General features: G+C 49.6%; 6 protein-coding genes across 6 annotated transcripts; 4 read left to right on the forward strand and 2 right to left on the reverse strand.

Moving 5' to 3' along the window:
• Nucleotides 1–24: 24 nt before the first annotated feature.
• Nucleotides 25–1651, forward strand: N7481_006178 (uncharacterized protein; the record flags this gene model as incomplete). The annotated part of the gene is made up of 3 exons (XM_057265397.1): nt 25–118; nt 193–1472; nt 1526–1651. The coding sequence occupies 3 exons, from the start codon at nt 25–27 to the stop codon at nt 1649–1651; spliced, it is 1500 nt and encodes a 499-aa protein (XP_057123117.1).
• Nucleotides 1652–2732: 1081 nt separating this feature from the next.
• N7481_006179 (uncharacterized protein) lies at nt 2733–3946 on the forward strand (the record flags this gene model as incomplete). The annotated part of the gene is made up of 4 exons (XM_057265398.1): nt 2733–2888; nt 2982–3268; nt 3381–3597; nt 3689–3946. The coding sequence occupies 4 exons, from the start codon at nt 2733–2735 to the stop codon at nt 3944–3946; spliced, it is 918 nt and encodes a 305-aa protein (XP_057123118.1).
• An 814-nt stretch (nt 3947–4760) lies between these two features.
• Nucleotides 4761–6063, forward strand: N7481_006180 (zinc-dependent alcohol dehydrogenase; the record flags this gene model as incomplete). The annotated part of the gene is made up of 4 exons (XM_057265399.1): nt 4761–4911; nt 5012–5385; nt 5438–5516; nt 5582–6063. 4 exons carry the CDS (start codon nt 4761–4763, stop codon nt 6061–6063), a joined length of 1086 nt encoding a protein of 361 aa, XP_057123119.1.
• Nucleotides 6064–6401: 338 nt separating this feature from the next.
• Nucleotides 6402–7706, reverse strand: N7481_006181 (putative C6 transcription factor; the record flags this gene model as incomplete). Its single annotated transcript, XM_057265400.1, has 3 exons — nt 6402–6422; nt 6446–6920; nt 6943–7706. The coding sequence occupies 3 exons, from the start codon at nt 7704–7706 to the stop codon at nt 6402–6404; spliced, it is 1260 nt and encodes a 419-aa protein (XP_057123120.1).
• A 430-nt stretch (nt 7707–8136) lies between these two features.
• Nucleotides 8137–8769, forward strand: N7481_006182 (DUF967 domain protein; the record flags this gene model as incomplete). The annotated part of the gene is made up of 2 exons (XM_057265401.1): nt 8137–8163; nt 8215–8769. 2 exons carry the CDS (start codon nt 8137–8139, stop codon nt 8767–8769), a joined length of 582 nt encoding a protein of 193 aa, XP_057123121.1.
• Nucleotides 8770–8993: 224 nt separating this feature from the next.
• Nucleotides 8994–11075, reverse strand: bipA (Hsp70 family ATPase KAR2; the record flags this gene model as incomplete). Its single annotated transcript, XM_057265402.1, has 3 exons — nt 8994–9420; nt 9482–10831; nt 10891–11075. 3 exons carry the CDS (start codon nt 11073–11075, stop codon nt 8994–8996), a joined length of 1962 nt encoding a protein of 653 aa, XP_057123122.1.
• Between the last annotated feature and the right edge of the window lie 540 nt (nt 11076–11615).

Consider the following 11615-nt stretch of genomic DNA (forward strand, 5'->3'; position numbering starts at 1 on the left):
CTTATCAGTGGGATCATCAACATCATGGGTCGCAAACTCGGCCTCTTTAGAGCCGTTTACTTGGTCTCGGCTAGCTGCATGGGTTCTTTCGCCTTCGCCTTTGACACTGGAATCATAAGTGCGTCCAATCTCACCCTTCAGATCCAATTTTGAGTCAGTATCACTGATAAATTCAACCCTTGCCTAATGCAGGTGGGGTTCTTTCTTTGACATCGTTCCAAGAAGACTTCAATTACTCCCATTTCACTAAAGCTCAAAAGACGACCGTCAACTCCAACGCAGTCTCTATTCTCCAGGGGGGTGCATTTTTCGGATGTTTCCTCATTTCCCCGATTGCATCATATTTTGGCCGTCGCACAGGGCTCATCATCAGCTCTCTTGTGTTCACACTAGGCACAATCTTGCAAGTAATCAATACGGGCACTCTGGGAACTTTCTATGCAGGTCGGGTCGTCGCAGGGCTCGGTATAGGAGCAGCCACTGTCCTCATTCCGATTTACTCGGCAGAAATGTCTCCCAAAGAGATACGCGGTCGCCTTGGTGCTTGTTTCCAGCTATTCTTCGCTCTAGGCGTCATGATCGCTTATTGGACTACCTACGCCGTTTCAAAGGACCAACCCAATGGAACTAATCAGTGGCAGACGGCACTAGGCCTCCAGCTTCTGGGATCAACTTTGTTACTTGTCGGCATGTGCACTGTCAAAGAAAGCGCTCGATGGCTCGCCTCCAAGGGAAAAATTGACAAAGCACGCGAATCGCTAAAGTGGATTCGTGGCGGCGAGGAAACAGAAGAGCTCCAAAAAGAGTTCGATGAGATATTGGTCGGTATTGAGGAAGAGGCCCGCGTCAAGGAGAACCTAACGTTTCGCGAACTGTTCCTCCCTGCAAATCGATATCGATTCTTTATTGCCATCACAATCCAACTCTGCGCCCAGCTAACTGGCAACACTTCACTGGCTTACTATGCTAATCAGATTTTCCAAGCAGTAGGAGCCGGGGGCTCAGCGAAACTTGTAACCGGTTTCTTTGGCCTCGTGAAAGTGTGTGGTGTTCTCATCTTCCAAATATTTGTGCTGGATCGCATTGGTCGCCGCGTCCCGTTTATGGTGGGAGCCTTTGCAATGGGTTCATTCATGTTGATCATTGCTATCATTCTGGCAACGCATCCGGTTAACCCAAATGCCACGAGTCCCACCTCGGCTGGTATTGCCTGCATCATCATGACCTATGGAGAGGCATTCAGTTACAATATGTCTTGGGGTCCACTCCCATGGCTTTATTTGGGGGAGATCTTCTCCAGTCGCACGAGAGAGGCGGGAGTTTCTATCGGTGCCGCTTCACAATGGCTTTTTAACTTCACTCTCAGTCAAATCACACCTCACGCCATCGAGAATATCGGCTGGCGAATGTTTTTAATGTTCTCTATCCTCAATTATGCCATAATTGGATATTCCTGGCTTGTGTTGAAGGAGGTTCGTACTTTCGCTTTGTCACCGGGAAGACTTTTGGTTAACAGCGTTGATAGACATCGCAACACTCCCTCGAAGAGATGCAGGAAGTATTTGGAGGGCCGAAGCATGAGCAGAAACATGTGGAAGATGCGAAGCCTGTTGAAAATCGCGCGGAGCCTACACCTAGCTTGAAGCAGTAAGCATTTGTAAATGATAGCAATTTAGCCCGACGACATTGAGTTCATCTAGTATATTCCACTTCTCCACAAACACGACGCAGTAACCTCACTCCACTTAAAAAGTCTCGCATCACCCGTCTCTAGCCTGCTGCTCTCCCCAGGATTGGCTCGCTCCCCAGGTTTTCGCCCCGCGGCGGGGAAATAGCGGAGTTGAGATGCCTTGGCGTTGCATCGTCGATTTTAGTCTTTTAGTCTTTTAGACCTTTTTCTTTATGCCTCACTGCAAAGTCCCCTCTCCCACGTTTCACCATAAACTGAATTTTCTAGACTTTTTTTCCTTGAATTTTGTCCGATTTCTTTCAATTACAAATTTAGACGTGTGGTCTGCCCAAGCGGCCTTTCCACATGAGCCTATTTAAAACAACAAAATCGACCTAATGCGACGCCACAAACTCCTCGAAAGCAGCACGGATCCCCATTTAACCCCTCTGATTTGCCAGCTCCCCTGTCAGAATTCCTTTGTATCCGGCACGGAGCACACGACACAACGCGGCTCTCGAAGTCCAGCGACTCCAGTTTTAACGCTAGCACAACGCCACCTATCCCCTGGAAATTCTCACAAAGGCAAACTTGAAGGCTCGGGGAGCTACCCACGCAACGCAGATCAAATTTGATCCAACAGACTATTAGACTGACTAGTATTTTCTTTGTTTCTTTATTCAATTGAGTATCTATTTTAAGGCAACCTGCCTCAGTCAGTTCTACTTCGAAGGTCTCGCACTGGTAGCATTGCAAATTCAGAAGGGTCGCCTTGGTCCTCGATCTAGCCAAGCCACGTCCAGTTACCAAGTGTCCTGATTACGTTTCTGCTTTCTACAATTAGGATCGCGCCTCGGGACTTCTTTCCCCAGTGAACTAAACCTTAAGTATCGTGCTGCTGACGACGCCCTAAAAGAACAAGTCGGCTCGCTTCCATGGTCAATGATTTTCTACTTCTTCCCTGGGCCCCTTTTCATGTGATATGAAAATTCATTTAATCTGTCTCGGCATATCTCTGTCTCTTTTCCTGCATCGATTCTACCCGGTAATGAACTAATTCAACATGATGGATCGAGTTGTGCGGCCTACCGATCCCGACGCTCTGGTCCTTGAGGCATGGGGTCAGGGATTAATGGTCGGCAGCCTTCTCATAATGGCTGCTATCACTGCGGCCAATATGAAGAGACACATTCTTTTGCATAAACTGATTCTTGCAGAGGTGAGAAAATACTCTATTCCCAAGAACAACAATGCCAGTGCAATTGTTGAAGCGAAATACCAGTGATAAACCCCACTGACAGCCATTTCGTAGCTTATTCTCGCAATGGCTCACGGTACATTCATTTTCCCTCATGAGCCTACATACGGCTGGTATCTCTCTGTGACGGCGATCGGGTTAAATATTTCCTGGGTATTACACAACATCATTTCATGGATGAAAATTCGACCTTTCCTTTCGCGCAAAGTCTCAATATTCTACATCGTCACTATGGTGCTCTGTTGGCCCTATTGGATATTGGAGATATATGCCAACTTCACCTATTTCAACAACATCAATGACATCTTCCTCAAGACCCGGCCGCTTGAACCACTCTTTCGGTATGATTCCTTATATCCAATGTCCTATTTCCATGATCCGTTGTCCCATTACTTTCACTGCCTGCTCATGGGTGTTATTATGGCTTCTATTCCATCACTAACTCTCCAACAGGGATCCTTGGTGGGTTCTAACAGGCCTTTGCCTCTTCTGGACGATCAAACGTGAATACAATTTCAAACTCTGGGAGCTCATAGTTGTCAGCCCGCGATTTGGCGTGATGCTTGCTTCAATGATTCTATCGATCGCGTTTATTGTTGTCGATACTTGCAGCGTTCTCAACGCTTTCAAGGGCTCGGATCTTCCCACGGGCGTGGAGCCTTTCTGGAAGGTATTGATCCCTGTTCATGTCACTTGCAATTAAATCTGGTCAACTTGCCGATGTTTGTTACTGAAATTTTCCGACTAACAGTTGTTTATAGTTATCATTTATCTTCAAGTGCCTATGCGACACCGTTATCCTGGACGACTTCAAAACAGCCCTCGATCGACTTCGAACTTACTGGCTACGCAAACAAGCCACCGGCGAGGGATTCTACCCACTGAGTGGACAGGGACAAGGACGAGAACGAAGTGATGATATCGAATCAAGTCAGGGAAAAATTGTCACGCACAAACTCGTGCGAATGGACAATCCTTCTATTCCACGAGCGCTTCTCAGTCGGAAGGATGCTCCATAGGTCTATTCATGGATTCATTGCTGTGCTCGAAACATATGTGAATACAGCGCACTTTCAGTGAGACCCCTAGCCTAAGCTTTTAGCAGCCACATATTTCAGTCGATGGGGTTAGTCTGAATGTGCAATATCGGGTGGCTTTGGCAACGAAAATGACTACCACAAGAAGTTCCATTTATAAGATATCTGAGACTTCCGACTGTCTCTCTGATAGTGGCTGTATAGAAGTTAAATTGCTCTTGTATTGGCAGCAAATGCAGTCTATCAATGATTAATGCTTATTAGTCCACCCAGTAGCTGCAAGCCTCGCCACCACGCACGAGCCTACCGCATCCCACCTCTCGGAGAATTGGGCTCGGAGAATTACGCTGACCCACCAAGTTTGTTGAAGTAATGTGAAGAACATCATTGTCTGGGCACATATCCAGATCTGCTGGCCGTTCATGGAGAAATATCCTAATTCTCCGACTTGCCAGAACCAGCGCTTGGACCCTGGCAGCTACAACGGAATACCCCCACGCAACCCCATATAATCGGATGATATACCGTACTACTTAGATACTCTCAATATCAAGAAGCAATCACATAATTGATTTACTGCCTATCCACCATATGACCCATAAACTTCATCCCACGCTCTACTCCGGCCACATGATGGTAACTCGATTGAAAACTTGAATGAACCGTGGAACGTGGGAAAAGTACATTCTGAAATCGTGATTTGCAAATATAAATAAGGCACCGTCTCCCATCCTTTTTTGCATCTCAACAATTCTTTCTCATTCTCATTTCCAAATTATAAAACCCCCCTTCCACCATGGGATCCATCGACATCCCCAAAACCCAGACCGTGGCTTTAGTCCGCAATCTCGGTGGCCCGGTCGAATTCAAGGAAGACTACCCTGTCCCTACCCCAGGTAAAAACGAGGTTCTCGCAAAGGTCCTCTACACGGGTGTTTGTCAAAGTGGTCAGTACTATCAACCCATATATCATCCCCACCTCCGTACCAGCCAGGCTCCAACTTGAAGCTGCACTCAAAACGAACAAGCATCTCACTATAATCCCAGATCTCCACACCAGAGCCGGCACCGCAGCCGGTCCAGATGGGAACCCAATCACCGAAATCAAAACGCCCCATATCGGTGGCCACGAGGGAATTGGACGGATTGTCTCGTTGGGCCCGGACATCACGCACGAGACTGGGGTCAAAGTTGGCGCGCTAGTTGGAATCAGATTTTCTTCTCGAATCTGCCGTCGTTGCGAGTTCTGTCTTGCTGGGACTGAGCAGTATTGCGTGCAGAGTACAAATCATTTACATCATGAGGATGGCAGTTTCTCAGAGTATCTTGCGCTTGATGCTGATTACTTGACGATCTTGCCCGACGATTGTGATCCGGTGGTCATGGGACCTGTTTTGTGCGCTGGTTTGACAGCTTACAAGGTAGGTCGAGGCTGTTGTTCGGCGCGGGGAGTTCTTGACTAAAATCTTTCAGGCGGTTTTGAATGCGAATATTCGGCCTGGGCAATGGGTAGTTGTTGTCGGGGCTGGTGGAGGTCTGGGGCACTTGGCAGGTATGAATCTTCCACCTAAACCTTATACTTGAAGTAAACAGTTGTTGATTTTTCTTCTCTCGTAGTACAATATGCCCGTGCTGCTGGTGCTTTGGTGATCGGAGTCGATGGACCTGGAAAGCGGGATTTCGTTCTTGGCGTTGGAGCGCAAGAATTCATCGACTTTGCCAAAGAAGACCCGATCGAGAGGGTGCAGGAGATTACTGGTCTTGGAGCACATGCTGCAGTCGTTACAGCTGGGTCTGCGAAGGCATTTGCACACGCCTGCGAGATGTTGCGAGTTGGCGGGAGTCTGAGCTGCGTCGGTATTCCGCCAGGTCGACCGTGCCTTGAGACTCCGATTTGTACGATCGTGATTAAGGGGTTGAGGATCACCGGTAACTTGGTTGGGTCTTTGAAGGAGTGTATGGAAGCAGTTGACCTTGTCCGACGGGGTGTGGTCAAGCCCGTCATCAAAGTCAGGCAATTCAAGGACTTGCCCCAGGTATATGAGGAGATGGAGAGAGGAGATATTTCTGGGCGTGTGGTTCTTCAGATTGCCCAGTGACGATCTATCACTTCATAATAACAATCTTCAGCTTCTGAATTCCAGCTCTCTTTATTTCCCCCCATATTCATCTCAAGTCCCGGCTCACAGTCGATATTCCCCAGCTCCATCGTCAGCAGTCGAGCTGGTGCCATAACGAGTACTTCGGCCGTCTTCGCACGAAGAATAGAGTTTAACACTGGGTCTTTCTCCAGAAAAGGTGAAAGTTTTTGATAGAGAGCATGTAAGAAGTCCTTCGGGGATAACTGGAAGGTAGGTTGTGGACCGGTGAAATTAAGAAGAGCCGTATCTGCAAGGGAGTTCGCAACCTCGAAACATTTTAAAAGCTTCACTAGATATCAACGCGGGGCTCTATCCAACTAGAATTTTAAAGAGAACTTACCTGATCCCGACCCAAGGGGAGCAAGTCTGTCTCTGAGAAGAACCGTAGAGAATGAAGCAGATCACGGCTAACCTTTGCAGGAAAGCTAAAGGTCATCACATCTCTCGATGTTGAGGAGGAGAGCAAACCCATCGATAATGCTCTCTGCCATAGAATAGTTCGCATCCACTCCCGGGTGATATGGCAGTCTGCTGTTCTAGTCGAGATCTGATCGGCAAGATTGAGGTACAGCGAAGATAATCTGTTCTCGGTCTCTGTAAGATGGGTCGCAGAGGTAAGTTCGTTCCCGGATTTATGGCGGAGAGATATTTGATCAAATGCAATAAACAGTCTCACAAGGTCCAACAGCCCTTGAGCGTGGATGTCTTCGGAAGATTCCCCGAGGCCTGTGAGTGGTGGTGGATCGATGCATGACGGTGATAGGCCGAGGTGCATTGCATATCCTCTATTCAATTTCTCAGCCAATGAAGCCGATCTTTGGATGGGTTTTAACTCACCTCTCTGAAACCCATAGCAGAGGGAAAATTAGCTCGCGGTTATAGATAATATCATTTTCCTGGAAAGTCGGAAGCCCCTCTGACTGTACTGAGGTAACATCTAATTGAAGGATCCGCGAAATCGCCTCCTGGATATAACTCCACGCCGTGTTACATTGGTTGACCTTTGCATGATACACATGCAAGAAGAAAGATACCAGAGCGTTGGTAAAATGAAAATGCTCTTCGTTCTCAGAGCATTGAGATCTGATCCGGACGCAAGTCTTCGCCATAACCGTGGAATCCACTGTCCCCATTACCGGGTCAAGCTGGAGCTGGGCCATGGTCGCCGCACATAGAGCGGTAACAAGACAAGCAATATTCGCAGAAACACTCTCTGTGTTTTCAAGCTCAATATCCTCGAGTTGCTCCAGCAATGCGTCGGCATTGATCACCGGCCAGACACTATAAGAATGTTCCCGGTAGAGACGCACAATAGGCGCAATGATATCTTTGGATATTCGAAATGGGAGAGCAACGCCCGCAGATATAACCTGTGACGTATCATCCACCGAATAGGTTTGATTATTCTCAGGCCGGTCATGAGATAAGTCCTGATCTCGCCGAGCTGCTCGTCTTCTCACCTTGGGGCCTCTTCTCCGCGGCGGCTTGAGATAGGTACATTCGACCTTCTTGATGGAATCACAGCAAGAACCGCAGGGCCATGATCCACTGCATTTGATTTTCCGTGCAATGCACGTATCACAGGCTCGTTTGGGTGGCATGGAGAATCGGGCCACTCTGGTAAGATCTGTTGATATTGGGAAGTGGGGAGGGGAGGGGAGTATGCGGGGAAGGAAAGGATATCATTTGGTGTTGGAGTGTAGTACTTCGGTAGTGGAATGGGGATCCGGCACATTGCCGATGCAGTAAGTAGTAGTGTTCACGCTTAGCTCTATGCTACATATTTTACACTATAATAGAATACTTATACTCTCTACCTAACTCGTGCCGCAATCCTCTCTCTGTAGAAAAAAAAAAAAGTGGATCCTCTTTTTGCAGGGAAGGTCCAACGTCAACCTCGACGTCAACGTCAATCCCCCACTTGAACAGTCCATACTCGTAGTTAAGACCCTCCATCTCACCTTTCTCTTCTCCCTCTGCAAATTTTTAAATTTCTCAATTTCCACCCTCACACCAAAAACCACTTTCACAATGGCCCTCTCCGCTCCCAGCACCGACGTGAGTCCCTTCCCAACTTCCATTACCATCCATATTCTAACAACCCCACAGCCCCAAACCCTCATCGCCCAAGAAGTAAGCCATGAGCAAACCTTCACCACCTTCACCACCAGCACAGCCTGGACCCTAGGCACCGCCCTCCGCGAGCGCATCCTCTCCCTCCCCCAAGGAACCCGCAAACCCGCCTTGATCTCCATTGCCCTCGCAACCGCCACATCCGGCGGGGTCCCGCTACACGTCGTTTTCCAGAGCGCAACCGAGAGCGGGACGATCCCCGATAACGAGAACTGGGTGCGGCGCAAGCGGAACACCGTCTTGCGGTGGGGAGTGTCCAGCTGGGCGATGAGGCAGAAGACTGTGTCGGGTCTTGCGGCTGGTGCGACGGCTGATGAGATTGAGGGCGCTTTTGTGAGGAAGTATGCTATTGCTAGTGCGAATGGGGGTGCTGTTGCGGATGAGTATGCAATTCACGGGGGTGGGTATCCGATTCGGGTGCGTGGGGTTGAGGGAGTTGTTGCTGTTGTTGTTGTTAGTGGGTTGAAGCAGGAGGATGATCATCAGGTTGTTGCTGAGACTATTCGGGAGGTTATTGCGAAGGGTAATTAGGGGAAGTGAAAGCATTGAAAAGGGTTATGGTAAGGAATAGAGCTGAATATACGCATCAATCTATGTTCAACACTACACTGTGGGACGCTGGTAGAAAGCTAGAAGGTATCATGGTATTTAGGCCAGCTCAAGCCGACTCAATGCGACGGGTCTTTATCCCGCGCATGACTAGAAACACAAGCAGAATAGAAAGAACTCCATGGATAATGCCTCAAAAGATAGTTTTACAGTTCGTCGTGGTCCAGGGGCTCATCATCCTCGGGAGGAGCTCCAGAGCCATACAGCTTGCTGGTGATGGGGTAAGCAACACCAGAGAGCTGCTCCTTCTGCTCCTCGAAGTCCTCGGCGGTGGCGGTAGGACCGTTGTCCTCGAGCCAGTCGATGGCCTCCTTGACAGCGTCCAGGATGGTCTGCTTGTCGTCCTCGTCGATCTGGCCACCAAGACCCTCCTCGTCGGCGACCTGGTTCTTCAGGCTGAAGGCGTAGTTCTCGAGACCGTTACGGGCCTCAATCTTGCCCTTCATGGCCTTGTCCTCCTCGGCAAACTCCTCGGCTTCCTGGACCATGCGCTCAATGTCCTCAGGAGTGAGACGGCCCTTCTCGTTGGTGATGGTGATGGACTCGGCCTTGCCGGTGCCCTTGTCACTGGCGCTGACCTTGAGGATTCCGTTGGCATCAAGGTCGAAAGCGACCTCGACCTGAGGAACACCACGAGGAGCGGGGGGGGATACCGTTCAGCTCGAACTTGCCGAGCTGGTTGTTGTCCTTGGTCATAGACCGCTCACCCTCGAAGACCTGGATCAACACGGTGGGCTGGTTGTCGGCCGCAGTAGAGAAGATTTGCGACTTGCGGGTGGGGATAACAGTGTTGCGGGGAATAAGCTTGGTCATAACACCGCCAGTGGTCTCAATACCCAAAGTCAGGGGGTTGACATCCATGAGAACAACGTCAACCAGGCTCTCGTCGCCGGAAAGGACACCGCCCTGAACGGCGGCACCAAAGGCAACGGCCTCGTCGGGGTTGATACCCTTGCTGGCCTTCTTACCACCGAAGTACTCCTCGATGAGGCTCTGGACCTTGGGGATACGGGTAGAACCACCAACAAGAACAATGTCGTCGACATCAGCCTTCTTGACCTTGGCATCCTTAAGAACCTGCTCAACAGGCTTAAGGGTCTTCTTGAACAGATCGTTGTTCAGTTCTTCGAACTTGGCGCGGGTCAGGGTCTCGGAAAAGTCCTCGCCGTTGTGGAAAGACTCGATTTCAATGCGAGTGGACATCTGGGAAGACAGAGTACGCTTGGCCTTCTCGACCTCACGCTTGAGCTTACCCATGGACTTCAGGTCCTTGGTGACATCAACATTGTTCTTCTTGTTGTAGAGCTTGACGAAGTGGTCAATGACACGCTGGTCAAAGTCCTCACCACCAAGGTGGGTGTCACCAGCGGTGCTGAGAACCTCAAAGACACCGTTGTCGATAGACAGAAGAGAGACATCGAAAGTACCACCACCCAGATCGTAGACAATAATCTGGCGCTCATCACCGACCTTATCAAGACCATAGGCGATAGCGGCGGCGGTGGGCTCGTTGACGACACGGAGGATGGTAAGGCCGGCAATAGTACCAGCATCCTTGGTGGCCTGACGCTGAGCATCATTGAAGTAGGCGGGGACGGTAACAACGGCGTGAGTGACAGTCTTGCCGAGATAGCTCTCAGCAGTCTCCTTCATCTTGCCGAGAATCATGGCGGAGATCTCCTCAGGGGTGAAGACCTTGGGAGTCTTGTTGACCTCAACCTTGACATTAGGCTTGCCATCCTTGTTCACAACCTTGAAGGGGAAGTGCTTGATGTCCTTTTGAGTGTCCTTTTCCTCGAACTTGCGACCAATCAATCGCTTGACGTCGAAGACGGTGCGGACAGGGTTGGCAGCGTACTGGTTCTTGGCGGCGTCACCAACGAGACGTTCCTCATCGGTGAAAGCGACGTAGGAAGGAGTGATACGGTTACCCTGGTCGTTGGCGATAATCTCAACCTTGCCCTGTTGCATCACACCGACACAGCTGTGGCAAGTTAGCTTAGTTAAGATGGGGACTCTGAGGACATGCAGGGACAAACATACGAGTAGGTGGTTCCCAAATCAATACCAATAACATTGCCATATTCTTCAGTCTCAGTCTCGTTCTCGGCCTGGGCACCGGTACCGAACAGGGCCATGGGCGCAATCAGAACCAACAGAAGGTAAAAGACGGTGGTCCAAGTGAAAGACTTGGACGCGCCGACGCTACTCCTCGAGAGGCGCGCCATTGTGAAAGAATGAAAGGGAGAATCGACAAAAGCACACTTTAGTGTGTCCTCACTGTTGTCGAAGTTGTCGAAAGGGTCGAGGGGAGGAGGGTAACCCGAACAAGAGATGGGGAAGGAGAAAAGTGGAAAGTGAGCGCGGAGGGCCTACTTGTATGGAAAGGTAAAAGGCCACCTCGCGCTGCAGCGGCCAGCATGGCCTTTTCCACAGAGGAAGGGTTACTTCTCGTGATTTGATTGGTGGATTCCAGTTCTGACTCAGCTATTTCCACCGCCTACCCCTTTAGTGTGAGCTTAATCCCAATCGAGTAGCCCAAGTGGGTCGATCCGATGAATGATTTCAGCCACCGACCCAATCAGCAACCGCCACCCTGTCGAATTTGCTAGAAGAAGCTAAGCGTTTGCCCCCAATTTTACGAGTCACTCGCTTCAAGGGTCCCATGGATCCTTCTGGGTTACTCACGCAATATATTGATAATAACGCGTAAAGACAATGGAGCCAAGTGGCATGTACGACACGAGATGCCACTGTATACTATCTTT

Source organism: Penicillium waksmanii, assembly GCF_028829765.1.
Source record: "Penicillium waksmanii strain IBT 27052 chromosome Unknown utg000005l:1.0-5232799.0:1.0-5237142.0, whole genome shotgun sequence".
NCBI lineage: Eukaryota > Fungi > Ascomycota > Eurotiomycetes > Eurotiales > Aspergillaceae > Penicillium > Penicillium waksmanii.